At 41.6% G+C, this 17,990-nt stretch overlaps 1 protein-coding gene across 5 annotated transcripts in view; it reads right to left on the bottom strand.

The window, feature by feature from the left end:
• Positions 1-10,708, bottom strand: part of map3k7 (mitogen-activated protein kinase kinase kinase 7) — a 34,699-nt gene extending 23,991 nt beyond the window's left edge. For 4 of the 5 annotated variants that reach the window (XM_012962583.3, XM_012962585.3, XM_012962586.3 and 1 more), the window contains exons 1-3: positions 10,272-10,708; positions 2,666-2,776; positions 607-672 (exon numbers count right to left, since the gene is read on the bottom strand). In XM_012962583.3, coding sequence (XP_012818037.1) covers positions 607-672; positions 2,666-2,776; positions 10,272-10,358 — 264 coding nt within the window. In that variant the 5' untranslated portion in view covers positions 10,359-10,708. The remainder of the gene's footprint in view (positions 1-606; positions 673-2,665; positions 2,777-10,271) is intronic. The other variant, NM_001100261.1, reaches the window with a different exon arrangement.
• Positions 10,709-17,990: the final 7,282 nt, after the last annotated feature.

The raw sequence follows: 17,990 nt of genomic DNA, 5'->3' as shown, positions 1-17,990 counted from the left end.
TCCTAACACTGTCATTTCTATATGCCTGATGCCCATGAACTGAATGGAAAAATGCCCTTTAGCTATGGTTGCAAGATTCACCGATCTGAGCAAGCTGTGTGGATGCAGGCATCTGCCATAGGGCTGCTGTACATACTTTAAGTCAGGGGTTCCCAACCTTTTAGCAGCACGGCCCGGTAGGAGGCAAATGTTTTTTTCCCACGGACCGAGGGGGGCGGGGCGCAGCGCGTAATGCATGCGACGCGCTGGGGAGGGGGGGTGCGCTGCGGCCCACTGCCCTGCTGTCCACGGCCCGGAACTGGTCCGTGGACCGGCGGTTGGGGACCCCTGCTTTAAGTTAACAGAAGTGATGTTGTGTTTCTTTTAACATCTTCAGTAAGAGATTTTGAAATATGCCGCTTGACAATGAATTTAAAAAAAAATTTATAAATTACTTGAGATTAAAATGCAAACACTTGAGTATTAATAACATAAGTACTAGTTATTTGTTCAAAGAATCACCTGCTCAGTCATTTGCACATCAGTTTATTGTCATATTGTGTGCACAGCCCATACTTTGTCACTACTTTCTTGTCTATAATTTCTTTAAAATGCATTTTAACTTACAGGATTTAGGCAGGCTCCATACAACTTGACAATATTGGGATGGTTAACACGAGACAACTGCCGCAGCTGAAATTGGAAGGACAACAAAATGAAGACTGAAACAACAAAAAATGTAAAAACAAAACCGGATATGCTCTGGATTTTACAGAACGTTATTAGTTTACCTAAGTAATTCTCAAATAATAGCGAAACAAAAGATTGACAAAATTAATTTACATATTCATTCAGCCTTAAAAGTTTTGAGATATATTTGACAGAAGTGACACAAAACAAGAAATAATACCAAAAATAAACAACATCTCCATTTTGGATTATGATTCCCGAACCAAAATTGTGTTTTGCTATGCAAGGCCAATTGACGTAGCTATATTGTTTATGCTCTAAATGTTATAGTTAACATCCATGGCACAGTTGTTTTGATATTAAAATAGAATTACACTTACTCTACATATTTGCATTATTCTGTAAATGGAATGTGTTTTACTGCTTGTCCTGGCACAGGCTGAGGCAAGCAACATATCAGCTCCCATAGCTGAACACTCAACAGTGTGTTCTGGAAAGCTTGACGTATCCGACAGTGGGAAAGTCTCGTCTCATGACACTACATCTTAGGGACATATTTATTATGATGTGTAAGGCAGCATCACCAGTGACATTGCCCATAGCAACCAATCAGCACTTGCTTTTGTTTTCTAGCTTGTATGTGACCAGTCAAATCTAAGATCTGATAAGTTGCTATGGGCAACATCACCAGCGATGCTGGCTTACAGACTATGATAAATATACCCCTTAATGTACAAATGGCTTGTATCAAATTACATAACTGTTGTGCATCTTACAACAGTTATGTAATTTGACACAAGCCGAAAGGGGATATTAACATAAGGTTGAAATATGAGCCTTCTATTGCACATTTCTGCACGGATATTCACTCCATGTAGCTCCACACAGGCCAAGACCATGCATGTGAATGGAGCTACAGGAAGTAGAACATGAAAGGATCTGTTTTTCCCCAACTGGGTGAAAAAACACAGGCAGAGGAAAGCAGCAGATCTGCTTCTTGTGCCCTGCCTGAAGGAAAACACTTGGTGCTAGGGTGGAAAATCAGTGCAGTAAGCACTATATAAAACTGAGCAATAGAAAGACCTGCGACTGCATCAAATTGAATATCTAAATTTAATTCAAGTACTTAAAGGACATAGAAAGGCAAAGTCACTTGGGGGTGCCAAAATATTAGTCACCCCCAAGTAACTTTAACCGCTTACCTTTAACCCCGGGCTGGTGCCCCTGTTGGGAGAGAACAGCACCAGCCCGGGGTAGCTGCAGCGCTTCCTCCTTCCTGAACCGCTCGCGCGTGCGCAGTAGAGTAAAAGCCGAACTTTAACAGAGAAGCCGGCTTTTCACTCTACTGCGCATGCACCTACCGCATAGTCACAGCTTAACGAAGCAGGAAGGAGGAAGCGCATCGCTGCAGGTACCCCGGGCTGGTGCTGTTTTCTCCTAACAGGGGCACCAGCCCAGGGTACAAGGTAAGCAATTAAAGTCACTTGGGGGTGCCTAACATTTTGGTACCCCCAAGTGACTTTGCCTTTCCTTGTCCTTTAAGGGTGTGGATACGTGAGAGGCATTTGCAACTGTTACATGCTTTTAAGGGGCAATAATGTGGGACTTTAGATGAAGCTCTTTAAGGTGGCATGGTACTCACTTGCATAAAACCTCCTCACATTTGGTGGACATATGCCCAAGTATAGATTTCTTTCTAAAAGAATTGCCCTTATACTGGCTTGTTGAATCATGTAATCAGCTGATAATAGTTCTACTTAATTACCTGATTTCACTTGCTAGGATAAGTTGATTTCAATTATTCTTCAATATAAATGTATTCATGGGTGTTTTGTCTGCTGGAGAAGAAGTGATTTTTGCATCGGTAACAAAACACCCCATGGTATTACCCAAAAAGCCAATACTCTAGAATCAATAACAGACTGTTTCATGTCAAACGAAGTCTGACATTCTTTCTTAAAAAAAAAAAAAGAACATTACAGAATTAAAACCTTACCTCAACAATAAAGGCTTTCCTTTCAGATTCACTTTCAATTTGTTTAATTGCCACATCCTTTCCTCGCCATTTGGCTTTGCAGACAACACCAAAGGTTCCTCTTCCAACTACCTATTAGAAGAAAAATTTTGAAGAATATGTGAAAATCAGTACAACGTATTTATCATTAGCATCGCTGTTGCTTTTACACTTCTAAAAAAGAAATACAACTTTGTGGCAATAAATCATGATGAGCAATAAACCTAAAATGCTAAAATGTGAAAACATGTTCTTTTCTAATGCATAGAACTTAGTCAGGCAATAGGTAAAGAACCAAATTAAAAATAATTGATTATCTTTGTAGTTTTCTGAAACAATATTGATTTGTCTTTGAAGTCCGATAATCTGCTGCAGCTCTGCTCTACCCTTTCCAATCCACAAATGCCAGAAACTACCCTGCCATAGGCACATACATACAGACAATTATCATTAAATGATCAGCATTGACTATTTTAGTAGCTACAACAAGTAGCTGCTACTATATGCCAAAAAATACCCCGCCATAGATAGCTGTGTGTCTTCACCCTAAAAGGGGCAGTGGTCTGAAATGAATCTCTGATCCAACTATAAAAATGTTGTCAACTCCTTTAACTATATGGTTATTGTAATAGGTTGAGAATGATTTCACTTTCTTCAAGCAAATATGTGTTAAAGGAGAAGGAAAGGCAAAGTCACTTGGGGGTGCCAAAATGTTAGGCACCCCCAAGTGACTTGAATCGCATACCCTGGGCTGGTGCCCCTGTAGAGAGAGAACAGCACCAGCCCGGGGTAGCAGCGAGCGCTTCCTCCTTCCTGTATCGCTCGTGCGCGCATGCGCAGTAGAGTGAAAAGTCGAACTTAAACAGAGAAGTCGGCTTTTCACTCTGCATGGTGCTCTGGTGCTGTTTTCTCCTAACAGGGGCACCAGCCCAGGGTACGAGGTAATCGATTAAAGTCACTTGGTGGTGCCTAACATTTTAGCACCCTCAAGTGACTTAGCCTTTCCTTCTCCTTTAACTGTAGAGACAAAAGCTGCAAATTAGACGAGAGTTCTGTTCATTAAAAAAAAATGTAATGTAAATAGTGATTTGAGGTAAATATAGAATATATTTGTTACTAAAAGGCACCTGCCAGATCAAGAAAAAAAAAATAAGCCAACCGATCACTACTTTTAAATCTTGTAATGGACAAAGTTTCAAAGTAGTCCTCAGAGACCTTGCACAAACTGTGTAAGCACACAGAAAGCCCTATGCTAATCCCTTGGTTACACTCCATCTATTTGCAAATTTCCTATCTACCTGACTGTATCAGGACACACTCAGCAAGTACATTACATGGAAGGGTGTCAAAGGAGGTGCTGGAATCAAAATAAACTACATCCAGTGCTCCTCTCCTTGATGAACTGCTCTGGTAACCCTGTCAAAGAAATCTGAGATATGTTTGACATGATCACTCCTTTGGGAATCTTTGCAGCTTTTGATTATGCAGTTTGCTGGATACAAGGTAATCAATTATTCTTCCTCTCTGCAACATTTCCATTAATTTACTTACTAGACAAATAGAACTTTAGTTTTATGCGAGGATCACATCTGTCCCTTTACTGTCCTCTGAGACCTCAGCTGCCATCTGTGTCTAGTTAAGCAAGTGCTGCAAAGTTATTTCCTTTTTAATATTCTGGGGATATGGCCCTTCTACTAGCACAGTCACTTTCTTTTCAAAACGAGAGCTTGCTTCATATCATCACAGCCTTGCTCACAGGATGGCATTTAGCAATTTCTAACATTCTATTCGACAGGGGATATAATTTGGACTAAAAAGGTCTACAACCAAAAACTTCAAAAAGGCCCCAGCATTAACCATTTTACACCTATCTGGAATGTGTTATACTTGAGGCCTTAATAATTACAGTAGGGGTGAATCAGTAGTTAAATCAGCTTGCTAGCATCCATTTTTCCATTGCAACCAGGCATTTCTATGAAGGAGAGAGAATAAAAAGAGAAGGAATAAAGGTTTTTATGCTACTAGGGATCAGTGACACCTATTAGAAAGCTAGAAAGATCAGACGAGGCAAACACTTAAAAAGCTATTAAAAAATAAGTAAATAAAATAAAGACCAAATAAAATGTTACCAAGATGCCCTAATAGCACTACTTTCATAAGCAGACTTAAGCATGGGAAAAATTAATTCAATCTGACAACACATGGCATATGGAGCAGTGAATAATTCAGCATTAAAGAATTATACAGTAAAACCCTGATTTTTGAGGGGACCAAAGAATAGATAGATAGATAGATTTTTCACTAAAAGCAACATTCCAGAAGCACACACGTGGAAACAGATCTGGTCTTCCACTACACATACTCCTGGTAGATGATCACCCCCAGGGAATAAAAAGCAGGATGTAATGCAGCTGAATATGCCTTCTGCAAACTCTGCTGCAGTACTTTCAGTTACATAGCTGATATGGAGAGCCAGGACACATGGTTGGAATGGGGGTCATCGGTTAACAACACATAGATGGGAGTTCAGTTGTCCTTTCAGTGATATATAGACACAACTCCATCCATATGTAATAAAAGATACTAAATTTGCCAAGGTGCAGTCAATCATAGCAACCAGTAAGATGTTTGTAGAAAATGCTATCTGCTGATTGGTTGCTATAGGCGATTTAGGCCTGTAGCAAATGTTGCACCTTTTATAACATAACACCACATTTTTTATTTTCAGTGATTACTGAAATATTTACATTTTTGTTCTTGAGGTCATATGCTTGAAATATCAAATGCAATCTGGTTAAAAAACAGGCAACAGTTTGTAAGTCAGAATGAAAGATGCACAGTAGGGGGCCCAAAGAGAGAAAGATAGAAAGCTACAAAAAAAAAAAAAAGAAAAGATTTCGGGGAAAAATTCTTTTCGGGTTGCCAGGGGTCAGACATGCAGAAATATACCTACTTATATACATAATCTAATATTCTGGGCCCAAACAATTAGAAGGATACCGGCACAATTAAAATAATCATCGGCATGTCAGTTCTTGGACCATGTCCTTCTTACTAATGCCGAGTCTATATTTAATTCTGTAATAAATCTTTGTAATCCTCAGCACAACGTATATACCAAGCATCCTAATCCTGCACTGTAAGGAATTTGTCAATAGTTTGACTCCTCTGAATGCCTGAATGAATTATCACATTAGATGTATGTACAGTGGTCTTATTTGGCAAATCTGTTCAATCTGCAAATTAGTAAATGACTTGTTGCACATAAAGAGCCAAACTAGCATTTAACCCCTTTGCTGCCAAGGCTCTGTTTATTCATGTGATTACCCTGCATGTTTCAAGTAAATCCATGACATTTATTAAAGTGTAAGCCAGAGACACATAATCTAGCAGTGTTAGTCAGGTTCTGCAAATAGTACAATCACTAGCACGTATAAATTCTAGTTTCTGTATTTTCTCTTGATAATGTGATTGTACCAGCAAATATGTGGCAAATGTTAGCATATGGGAAGGTATTTTTGGGGTTTTGCTATGCAAGAAAAACACAATTTCCAAACCAACTACAGTATCAGCCAGAGTTCCAAACAAAAAAAAAAGAAAGAAAATCTATGGTTACCCCTCAAAACTAATCCAAATGAGCCCTTGTGCTGAGCACCTCAGCCACTTACCTAAACTGTCCTAGGAGGGTCAAACCCATTGCTGTAAAGAGCTGAGTGCCATCTATAATTCTCTTATTTAACATGCAGGCTTACTATAACATAACAGGGCAATCATCTAAGAAAACTTTGGTAAAAATAAAAGGGGTCTGAGCTGACTCACGGGCTAAAATACAGATGAGCTCTAGCTGCCGAGCTCTGACAGAAGAACCAAAGCAGCACAAAGGGACACTTTTGATAGAAGCAGTTGGTGCACAGAAAACGTAACTCTTTTTTTTCTTGTTATAAACAGGACAAATTTTGAAAATTGAAGTCCCATAAATTGAAGTCCCATTCTACTTCCTGGACCCAATGAGCAAAGACAAATCAGCAGACCACTGAGAAGCACTCTGTGACTTTGCTAACTGAAACCTGAAAGTAGAATTGACCTTCCTTTCACTGTCAAAATCTGCATTGTTGCGGGCGACTAATCTCCCCGAAATGCCATCCCACCGGCTAGAATGTAAATTTGCCGAAGTCGCCTTCAGAGGAAACTTCCGCAACTTTGGAAAAACGCGTCGCCGTGTATGTCATCCCACCAGCAATTTACATTGTAGTATGTTCAGCACAAGGCCTATTAATTAAATCAATGTTAAAAAGTGAGTTATACTGTCCCTTTAAAGTGGTAATAAAGCCATAAAAAGAATATGGCTAGATATATCTTGATACTGAGCAAACTCACATCAACTCCCCCATAACAATAATGCTCTGATTCCTTCCCTTCAAAATTCGGTGCGTGTATGGCAAGTCGATCGATATCAGCAGCTTCCTGCGATATCGGTCGACTCGCCGATTGGGCAAGTTAAAAGATTTTGATCAGGCGCCATAGAAAGCGCCTGACCAAAATCTGCCTTCAGCGCTGAATCGGCAGAAGGAGGTAGAAATCCTATTGTTTCTACCTCCTTATCTGCCTGTTTCAGCCCTGAAGGTTAGTGGCGGATCTGACAATCTTTCGTGCGACCGATGGTCGCACGAAAGATCGTCAGATCGCCACGTATGTGGCCACCTTTAAACAATGTGTGAAGACACACAGAGCTACTAGTACAGGTATAGGACCCATTATCCAGAATGCTCGGGACCAAGGGTATATTGGATAAGGGGTCTTTCAGTAATTTGGATCTCCATACCTTAAGTCTCCTAAGAAATCAATAAAACATGAATTAAACCCAACTGGATTGTTTTGCACCCAATAAGGATTATTTATATCTTAGTTGGGATCAATTACAAGGTACTGTTTTATTACTACAGAGAAAAAGGAAATCAGTTTTAAAATTCTGAATTATTTGATTAAAATAGAGTCTATGGGAGACGGGCTTTCCGTAATTCTGAGCTTTCTGGATAATGGGTTTCCGGATAAGGGATCCCATACCTGTAGCAGCTAGTTGTCATGGCTACAAAAATTGACAATGCTGATCATTTACTGGTAATTGTCTCTACATGTGTAGAGGCAATTCTCAAGTTTTGTCTGTGGCAGGGTATTTTCTGGAGTTTTCTAGCCGTCGCAAGTAGCTGCTACTAAGCAGCTCCGTGTGTCTTTGCCCTAACAGTACATAGAATGAGAAGAGGCACTGCCAGCAAAATGCACCTTAAAAGGGATACTGTCATGGAAAACCATGTTTTTTTTTCCAAAACACATGAGTTAATGGAGCTTCTCCAGAGAGAAGCAGAATCCTGCATTAAAATCCATTTTTCAAATACACAGATTTTTATATTTAATTTTGAAATTTCACATGGGGCTAGCCATATCCTTCATTTCCCAGGGTGCCACAGCCATGTCACCTGTGCTCTGAAAAACTTCAATCACACTTTACTGCTGCACTGCAAGTTGGAGCGATATTAATCTCCCACAGCAGTCAATCAGCAGAACAATGGGAAGGGAGCAAGATATCAGCTCCCAGTAGATATCATAATAGCATGCAACAGTAAGAAATCCAAGACTTTTGTGGCGGCCAATAAGTCACCTAGACTGGATTTTTAAAATCGCAGCGACTAGTTTCTCTGTCTGTCTTCACCCTGATGGTTTCATTAAACCTAACCTATGCTATCAAGTCCCATGGTTCTACAGGAAAATATACTGCATGTTCCTGTACAAGGGAATTTGGATCAGACAACAATCCTTCACCGATTCCAGATTGATGAACTTTCACAATGTTGAGTTGAGGCAGCCACACACTTTAAGATCTGCTTGTTTGGAGAGTTCGCCAAACGAGTGGATCTTCTCGTTAGGTGGGCAAGTTTGGACCAAATGATGCAGTCCCTTATAAGTCATAAAATCAAACCTATCTGACCAAGATCTGGTTAATTTTAGGGCAGATCTAAAGCTGGCCATACACGCACCGATACTATCGTACGAAACCTCTTTTCGTACTATATTCAGTGCGTGTATGGCATGTCGGCGAGTCGACCAATATCGCAGGAAACTGCTAATATCGGTCGACTCGCCGATCGGACCGGTTAAAAAAATTTGATCGGGCGCCATAGAAGGCGCCTGACCAAAATCTGCCGTCAGGGCTGAATCGGCAGAAGGAGGTAGAAATCCTATTGTTTCTTCCTCCTTATCTGCTGTTTCAGCTCTGATGGGTGTGTGGCGGATCTGACGATGTAGTCAGGTAGGCCTGGCAGGCGTGCCCATACATGGGCAGATAAGCTGCTGAATCATTCTAAAGGACCCGAATCTGCAGCTAAAATCTACTCGTGCATGGCCACCGTAAGAATATCCAATTGGCCTTTGCTTGAAAATGGCATATACACAAAAGCAAAACGTCAATAAGACTAATGTGACAAGATTTGGGGTAAATTAACATAATTTAGAGGAACATCACTTCCCCTTTACATTCAACAGGAATCACCATGAGTACGGCACGACACCCATGTGACTACAACCAGAAAACATGCCTACCCAATATTTTTGGCTATAAATATGGTCATACTTCAAACACATGCATCAGCGGTAAGAATAAAAACAACTACATAAAACTGGTGCTTCACAAGTGTCTTTTCATTGTGTTTTCTGATAATTTAAAAACAAAATTCTTTGACAAACTATGAATTAATCTGTTTTGCTATCGCATTAATATTACAGATGAAACCAATAGAAAAAGAGGTTTCCAAGCAAAGTTTGTACCACTATGGAGATGCATGGAATGTGCAAGCCATTGGGAAATATATGAAATAAATCATACAAAAAATGGATGGGCTACCTGTCACCTCTGATGCCTCATATCAGCGGCAAATGTACAGATATGTTGTCTGGGACAAACGCAGTCTTTCAAGAAGCAATTCACCTGAATGTTATGACAGTTTGCTACTGTTCTTTAGTTATTTCTTTTGTTTTTTTGTTTTTTTTTAATTATTTCACATTTTGCTCTGCAGCTATCCAACTTAGAATGTTTACCTTGAACCAGGCAGTGGTTGGAAAGTCAGAAAGATGAAAAGGAAAGAAACTCTAAACAAAGACAAGCCAAAGACAAGTATCAGCTATATAATTGGGGGAGGGACAGTGTCCCCCAAAAAACTGACATTTTCAAATTGCAACATGTAAAATGGCAATGATAGGAGGGGGAATCATTAAAAAAAACCATAAAACATATAAATTAGAAATAATCAATTGAATAGTTGCCGAGAATAGGCCAGCCAGGAAAAACCTAATAGCTGCTTTACAAGTGAACTTCCCCTTTAAGGGTGTCTTTACTACTAGATTTGTCTCCATAGAACTTTCTCTGGCAAAGAATGAATAGGACTAAATATTTACAAACAATAAGCGGGGAAAGTCCAACCTGCGGTCAGTAAAGTGCAACTACTGGCAGCAACTGCTAGAAGTTATATGTTAATGAAAAGCTGCAGGTTGGAGATCTGCCTTTAGCCCATTTGCCCGTGTCACCCCGCAGGCTCACCTCTTCCACCTCTATCTCCTTGTAGTCGATCTCCTCAAAGTTTAGCACCGGTGGAGTCTCAATCATGTCAGCAGAGGCGGCAGACATGCCGTGCCCTTACAAGAGAAATCGGGGACCCCACCGGCGGAAGCCGGGGTACACAGCTGGGGAAAACAGAGCGGGTTTAACAGGAGCCACCGTAATACTTGTACGTGACGGGCGGCCCCGGCCCATCAAGGACCAGGTAACCCCCTTCTGGGCTGCTGGGCCTAGCCTGCTTGGAGCCAGGGCCTGTGGTGGAAGAGGGGAGGGCTCTCTTGCTACTACTGTAGCCGCTGATGCGCTGGCCAACTTCCGATCCGACCATACAGGTAGAGGCGAAGAAGCGCAGGCCTAATGCAGAGCGGCGGCGAAAGCAGGGCGGGGCTTCGTGATGTCGTCTTGCACAGAAGCAAAGTGAGGCGTGTTCGGAAAGATAGTTTTTTTATACAACTTTATTGACATGACAAAATGAAAATTCTTTCTACAATATAGTCTTTTTTTTTTTTGCTCTGCTGTTTTGTTTACGTTTTGCTGTCTTATATGACGGTACTATCTGCCCTCCGAAATAAATTGTCTCTGGAAGTGTTGTTAGGTTTTTAAAACTTCCAGAAATCATTTCTCAGTGCCTGCTCTTAATTTATAACCAATAGTGAAAGTATAGAAATATACTCTTATAGGCAAGTGCAGTAAACAAAGTGGAATTCTGAGTGCATTTTTTCCCCACAATGCAGCCTTTTCCACTGAATTGCAATCACTATTGCGCCTACACAACTACATTTGATGTGACAAAATTCCCACAACTGTATGCACATTTTGTCACAAATCTGACACAATTGTGCAGAAGCTGGGTTTTCCCTTTAACTTTATAGGGAGATCTCCAGCCTCAGGCAAGTGCTGGCTGGATGCCCCAGTTTGGAGCCAAAAATCAAGGGGGGGGCAGCAGTTGATAAAGGTGTTTTGCCAGTTTTTGGAGGAGAGATATAGAGTGAGCAGCCCGTACCACATGTTGTGAGTTGAGACTGAAAAAAGAAGAGTCTGCAGGGCTGCCAGGGATTACAAAGTCCTCTGTGGAATCTCCGTGTGTGTCCCCTGGTGAGAACAGGTATGTATGTGTAACCCTTTCTTGGCACATTCACTTATATATGGCTGTATTTTCAGGAGATGTGTGTTCTCAAAGAATATTGATACTGGGAACTGGGAACAGCGCAGTGCCTCCACCTAGTGGACACTGAGGAACACACCTCTAGGGGATTTCCACTAGGAAATAATCACACACAGGTTTGGCAGAAATGTTAAACTTTATATAACTGTTGGAGTTGGAAGTTAACACTTTATGTACAACTGATTTTCCTGCTCTGAGGAACCCATGTAGTTTATCCACAGCTGGCACCGACAGTCTCTATAGATGCCCAATCCCCACTTGGATCCGGATAAACCACAACCCTTAGGTTAGTTCAGTCCCTTCCCCAAGAGCTCTTTAGTCCCCCCAGGTAGCGCTACCTGCCCCAGAGTACCTTCCCTTTATAAAGGTGGCTGCTCCCACGTAGCAGGCAAACGAACAATACCTGTTCACAGCAGGGGACACACACTAGAGATACCACAGAGGACTGATTCCTTCCTGGCAGCCCAGCAGACTTTTATTCTTTCAAGTCTAACACACAATATGGCTGCTCACACTGTATCTCTTTCAACTCTGGCAAACAACAGCAGGGGCTCCCTTTATAAACTGCTGGGCCCGCCCCTAGATTTTTGGCTCCAAAGCTTAGGCACACCTCTCCCAGACGTGCACTGGGGCAGCCAGCCAACCGGATCCCTCCCCAGGCTGTAGCTAGGCTGGATGAGATCACAGACTGAGAAACAGGGGACAGGGTTCTCTGATCCCCTACATATGTATGTATAACTTTATTTATAAAGCGCCACAAGGGTACGCAGCGCTGTACAATCTTACACACAGGGAGGACAAGTGATATAATAAATAAATACAATAAATATATATATATATACTGTATATATAAGTGCCATGTGGTATGAGACACAGTAGTAAGGAGGTCCCTGCCCCGTAGAGCTTAAAATCTAAGGTATTGCTCGTTTGCCCGCTACATGGGAGCAGCCACCTTTCCATAGGTGAAGGTACTCTGGGGCAGGTAGCGCTACCTGGGGGGACTTAAGAGCTCTTGGGGAAGGGACTGAACTGATTTAAGGGGTTGTGGTCTATCCGGATCCAAGTTGGGACTGGGCACCTACAGAGACTGTGCCAGGAGTGGTTAGACTGCAAAGGTTCCTCAGGGCAGGACATTCAGTTATCCCTAAAGTTGGTTTACATTCTATTTCAACAGTTATATAAAGTTTGATATTTCTGCAACTGTGTGTGATTATTCCTAGTGGAAAGTCCCTTGAGGTGTGTTCCTCAGTGTCCACTAGGTGGAGGCACTTCGCTAAAATCCCAGTTCCCAGTATCTTTATAATTCAAAGAGAACAAATTCTTCTGTATATAGCCCAAATAAGTGAGTGTGCCAAGAAAGGGTTACAGAAACATTATCCACCACCTGCTGGTAGAGAGTAGGGACAGTTGTCCTGGAACACTTATGGTGGCTGGGGCTTTTCCAGTTAGGGGCAGTGCTAGCCATCAGTGGCAGAAGGGGGATGAGTCAACCAACTAATAAGGAAGATGCTGCACTACCAACGGCTGTACCAGGTTGTCATTGAGGCTCTGCACATGGGGGTTGCTGGAGGAGAGAGGCATCTTGACAAAAAACTGGAGAAGGGAAACCTGTAGGGTTTTTATGTGTTTTTATTAAAAACTTCACAAGAAAGAATTAACATAACTCAGACCTATGTGCTGGCCAATAATTTCAACTTACAACCAAAATTCCCCCCCCCAGGCCAAATGTCCCAATGAAGAACCTGACAAATGGACAAAATCAGTCTCAGTCCTAGGAAGAGTCTATGCCTTTGCCATGGATTTCTGGAAGAGGACAATGGAAAATCAAAACTATTTACATCCATAGGAATTTGTTGCTCCCGGAGGTCTGAAGGAGCAAAATCCAAAATAGTGAGCTTGGACATGGACTGTGGAGGAATAGAGCTTTGGGAGTGAAGGTGGCAGAGGAGGGTGCAGATGTTGCAGAGTACACCATGGCCACCACCAGCTGCAAACCTCTAAATTCTTTTCCCTTGTTCCTGGGGATGGATTTTTGACCCAGGTCCATCCAAAGTGAATCTTGAAATATTAACTTTGACTCCTACACAAAAAGTAGCAGATACTCCAGGGAGTCCTCCAGCACTGAGGTGGCTGTAGGCACTGGTGACTCACCCAGAAACCTGTTTATCAAAAGTACTCGCACACCCTGACCTTTTCCAAAGTTTTTAGCCTGGTGCTAAGTACATAAAGAACTATCAACACCCTCTATTCCTGTGCATACAAATCCAAATAAACACACAGGAGGAACCCCCACTTTGAATTGCCACGTTGTGCCAGCACATATTTTTGGACCACCCAGAAGCCTGCTCCCTGCTGTCCACAAAAAAGGAGCTTCCCAGGGTCAGCCAATCCACCATTTCTGTCTACTGTGGTGCTATATGTTGTACACTTATGGAGGGAAATAATAAGGAATAGTCCTGCTGGTGCCAGGTACCCCACTGTGAGCAGGTGCCCGCTTTTGCACATTGACCACAATTAGCATATCACATGGGCTGGCTGGTTCAGGGGCTTCTCGCCCATGGCTATGACCAGCTCATCAACTCTGTCCACCCTTTCCTCCATCCCTAACCCTTCATACCCCTCAGAACAGAAGACTTAAACAAAACGAAGCAATGTGGGACATCGCAGCGACACGTATGCTGTCCCACCAGCGATTTACATTCTAGCCGGTGGGATGGCATTGCAGGGAGATTAGTCGCCCACGACAAAGAAGATTTGTCCCTGGGTGACAAATCTCCTCGTGTACCCCTGCCCTTAAGGGCGAAGACACACGTAGAGGCAATTATCAGTAAATGATCAGCATTGTCTATTTTTGTAGCCGTGACAAGTAGCTGCTACTAGCAGCTCTGTGTGTCTTCACCCTTAAAGGAGAAGGAAAGGTAAAAACTAAGTAAGCTTTATCAGAAAGGTCTATGTAAATACAGCCATAAGCACTCACAGAAACGCTGCACTGACTTCTCTGTAAAAAGATTAGTTGTGTCTGTAATTCTTGTGCCAGAGACACGCAGCTTTCAGCTTCCTTCTCTCTCCTGCTCCCCCCCTCCCTCAAGAATGCTTAGAACTCACTCCCCCCCTTAGGAATGTGGATCTGAGCCAATCAGCAGGAAGCTGACTCATAGTCTTACTAACTGAGCATGTTCACTTGGTCCTGGTGCCTGTGCAGGAGTGAGGCATTATGGGAACTTTCTTTACACAGCTCAGCATTTTTTCTTCCTGTTTGGCTTCAGATCTTCTGAACAGAAGAAATATGGGGAGACTTAAGGGCACTATTGAGACAACTGAAGGTATGCCTGCAGCTTGAGATTAACTCTTTACTAGCCTTTCCTTCTCCTTTAACCAACAATTTTAACATTCAAGCAGCATGCCGCCCCTACATTTATGGCGCCTTGGGCTCAGGCCTTTTTGGCCTCACCACAAACCTGTTGGGGCCGCCAGGCACGTACCTCTTTTGCCTATCCCTAGTCTGTGACCTTGTCCCCAACCACCTGTCTATTACTTCCCCCCATCTTTAGTGTGGCCGAACATGCACATGTAGGTGCGCATGCAGAAGGGGGGGTCAGATAGGAGGCCGTATGGGTTAGCCTGAGCCCTGTTATGTTTCCGTATGCTTGTGGAAGAATAGCAGTAAAGACAGGAAGCAGACATAAACTAATTATATCCATTATGGTCTAATGCTAACATGAACAGACATATAGGATACAATGCTGCAAATGTGGCTTAATCCACACAGTCCCTGTAAGGTTTTATTAAGAATTAGGGTGAAAAGTATGTGGAATGAGCAGTGAAGGTGATTTGCTTGCATTGGGCTTGTTTCATTCTGAATATTTTGTCCTAATGAATATCCATAAGTGCACATGCTTGGGTGCTCCTGCTCAGTGATACATAAGCTGTTAAATTGTGTCAGAAAGATGTCATTATCATACTTAACAAGAAATGAGTTCTGTCAGCAAAGTAAATTCAATGGGATTTTATGGGTGTATGGCATAACAGAATCAAATGAAAGTACAGTTCACTGCCTTACTCTAAGCACACTGAAAGGGACATATATTAGGGTAATAGGATAAGCAAACCCAAATTCACATTCATAAAAGGAATAAGCTTGTTTAAGAAGTTAAAAGGAAATTAGTTTTATAGCTTCAATTACTTAAAAACTCAGGTCTTACGACAGACAGACATAGTATTAGAGAACTGAAGTGTAAAATAGAAGTGAAAAAGAAACATCATTTGAATGACTACTACCACAAAATAATTGAATCTGCTTCATATCCATTGAAACACTATTGGTTTCCTTCCAGTGCTTGTAGAAAATACAGTTACTTAGACCAATGCCTATGGTGTTTTAACCCCAATAGTATTTAAGATGTTCAGTAGTTGCTATAGGCATATGCACCCTCCATAACTACATAACTTCATAGGATATTATTTCTGAAAAAAATTACAGAACAAATGAAGGAAACATAATCTCTGTAATGAGTGCCATATAAGGCTAGCATCACTACATGGAGCAGCTCATACTAATAAGGGGCATGTTTTCCCTGCCAAATGATACACACAAGTGACAGATTCATTGATACAGGCTTTTAATAAGCTCACTCACCAATAAGCAAAATATTGGTGTGTATGGCCTGTGGGGTATTTTAGATTAGAGCAAGTTAATTGATTGGAGAGTGGTGGAAGTATAAAGAGTTAAGTATAGTTAAATAGACATTCAAAAGACCTATCCCAAAACCTGATAGTAGCATTACAGGGTACTGTACTTGCCATTTTACTTATTCTTTGCTTTTTCCAAGACGTCTGGTATGGTATCAAGAGATGGACACATTTCAATGTGCTGAGGCCCCAACTAGATGGAAGTATTTCTTCCACTAGGCAATGCTGCCTTAGCTTAGGGCCACGAACTAGTGACAGGATACAGGCAGGATAACCCCTTATCTATGCCCAGCTGTAGGACCCTCAAGAGTTAAAGGTTATCAACCTGGGGATTTCACTATCTGATCTGCCTTCCCAAGTGGTTTCAGCTGACAGGTACTTTACCCTGCCCAGACTCCAAAAGAGGTGGGATGAACTGGTGGTACCCTCCTTTGCTATCCTAAGTGGGTTCTGCTACTTCTATCTTGTTCATGTGAGTACTGATCCTCTTTGAAGCAAAATACATCTGTCTTGGATGAATAAAGCCTTGTATTATAGTTTACTACTGAACCTTTTGGCATTCTATTTGATACATCTGCACCATACAGCCTTTGTGAGTTGTAGTTAAACTACAACCTCAGCTCCATTATCTGCTATTCTCTGCACACACTATACCCTTCCTGTGAAGAGTCCCAATGTGCCCCATGCTCTATCCATAGCCTGGGATTCAAGTGCTTTTTAGCCAAAAAGGGGTTACACTTACTAAACTAGCAGAAATCTATAATGCTTTCAAAACAGTGCTATATTTATTTTTAAATGTTTTTAGCAGACTTAAAGGGGACCTAATTCCAAATTTATTTATACCATGTTAGTTGAGAAAAATAAACTTCACTTACACTATATAAAATTTAAAAATTGGAATTACACTATTATAACATCAGTAGTAGGAAAGCTTCTGGAAGGGGTAATAAGGGATAGGATAGTTGAATACATTGCAGTTCACAATACTATTAGTTTGTGCCAGCATGGTTTTATGCGTAACAGATCTTGCCAGACTAATTTAGTTGCCTTTTATGAGGAGGTGAGCAGGAACCTTGATGCTGGAATGGCAGTTGATGTCATCTACTTAGATTTTGCTAAAGCGTTTGATACAGTACCTCACAGAAGGTTAATGATCAAATTGAGGAATATTGGCCTAGAACATAATATTTGTAATTGGATAGAAAACTGGCTGAAGGATAGAGTACAAAGAGTGGTGGTAAATGGAACATTTTCTAATTGGGCCAGTGTGGTTAGTGGAGTACCGCAGGGGTCAGTCCTTGGTCCTTTGCTTTTTAACTTGTTTATTAATGACCTGGAGGTGGGCATAGACAGTACTGTTTCTATTTTTGCTGATGACACTAAATTGTGCAAAACTATAAGTTCCATGCATGATGCTGCCGCTTTGCAGAGCGATTTGACAAAATTGGAAAACTGGGCAGCAAACTGGAAAATGAGGTTTAATGTTGACAAGTGCAAAGTTATGCACTTTGGTAGGAATAATATAAACGCAAACTATCTACTGAATGGTAGTGTGTTGGGGGTTTCCTTAATGGAGAAGGATCTAGGGGTTTTTGTAGATCACAAGTTGTCCAATTCCAGGCAGTGTCATTCTGTGGCTACTACAGCAAATAAAGTGCTGTCTTGTATAAAAAGGGCATTGACTCAAGGGATGAGAACATATTTTTGCCGCTTTATAGGTCCCTGGTAAGGCCTCACCTTGAGTATGCAGTGCAGTTTTGGGCTCCAGTCCTTAAGAAGGATATTAATGATCTGGAGAGAGTGCAGAGACGTGCAACTAAACTGGTAAAGGGGATGGAAGATTTAAG

Source organism: Xenopus tropicalis, chromosome 5 (assembly GCF_000004195.4).
Source record: "Xenopus tropicalis strain Nigerian chromosome 5, UCB_Xtro_10.0, whole genome shotgun sequence".
Classification (NCBI taxonomy): Eukaryota; Metazoa; Chordata; class Amphibia; order Anura; family Pipidae; genus Xenopus; species Xenopus tropicalis.
The sequence above is the reverse complement of the archived record's forward strand: the minus strand, read 5'-3'. Positions and strand labels throughout refer to the sequence as shown.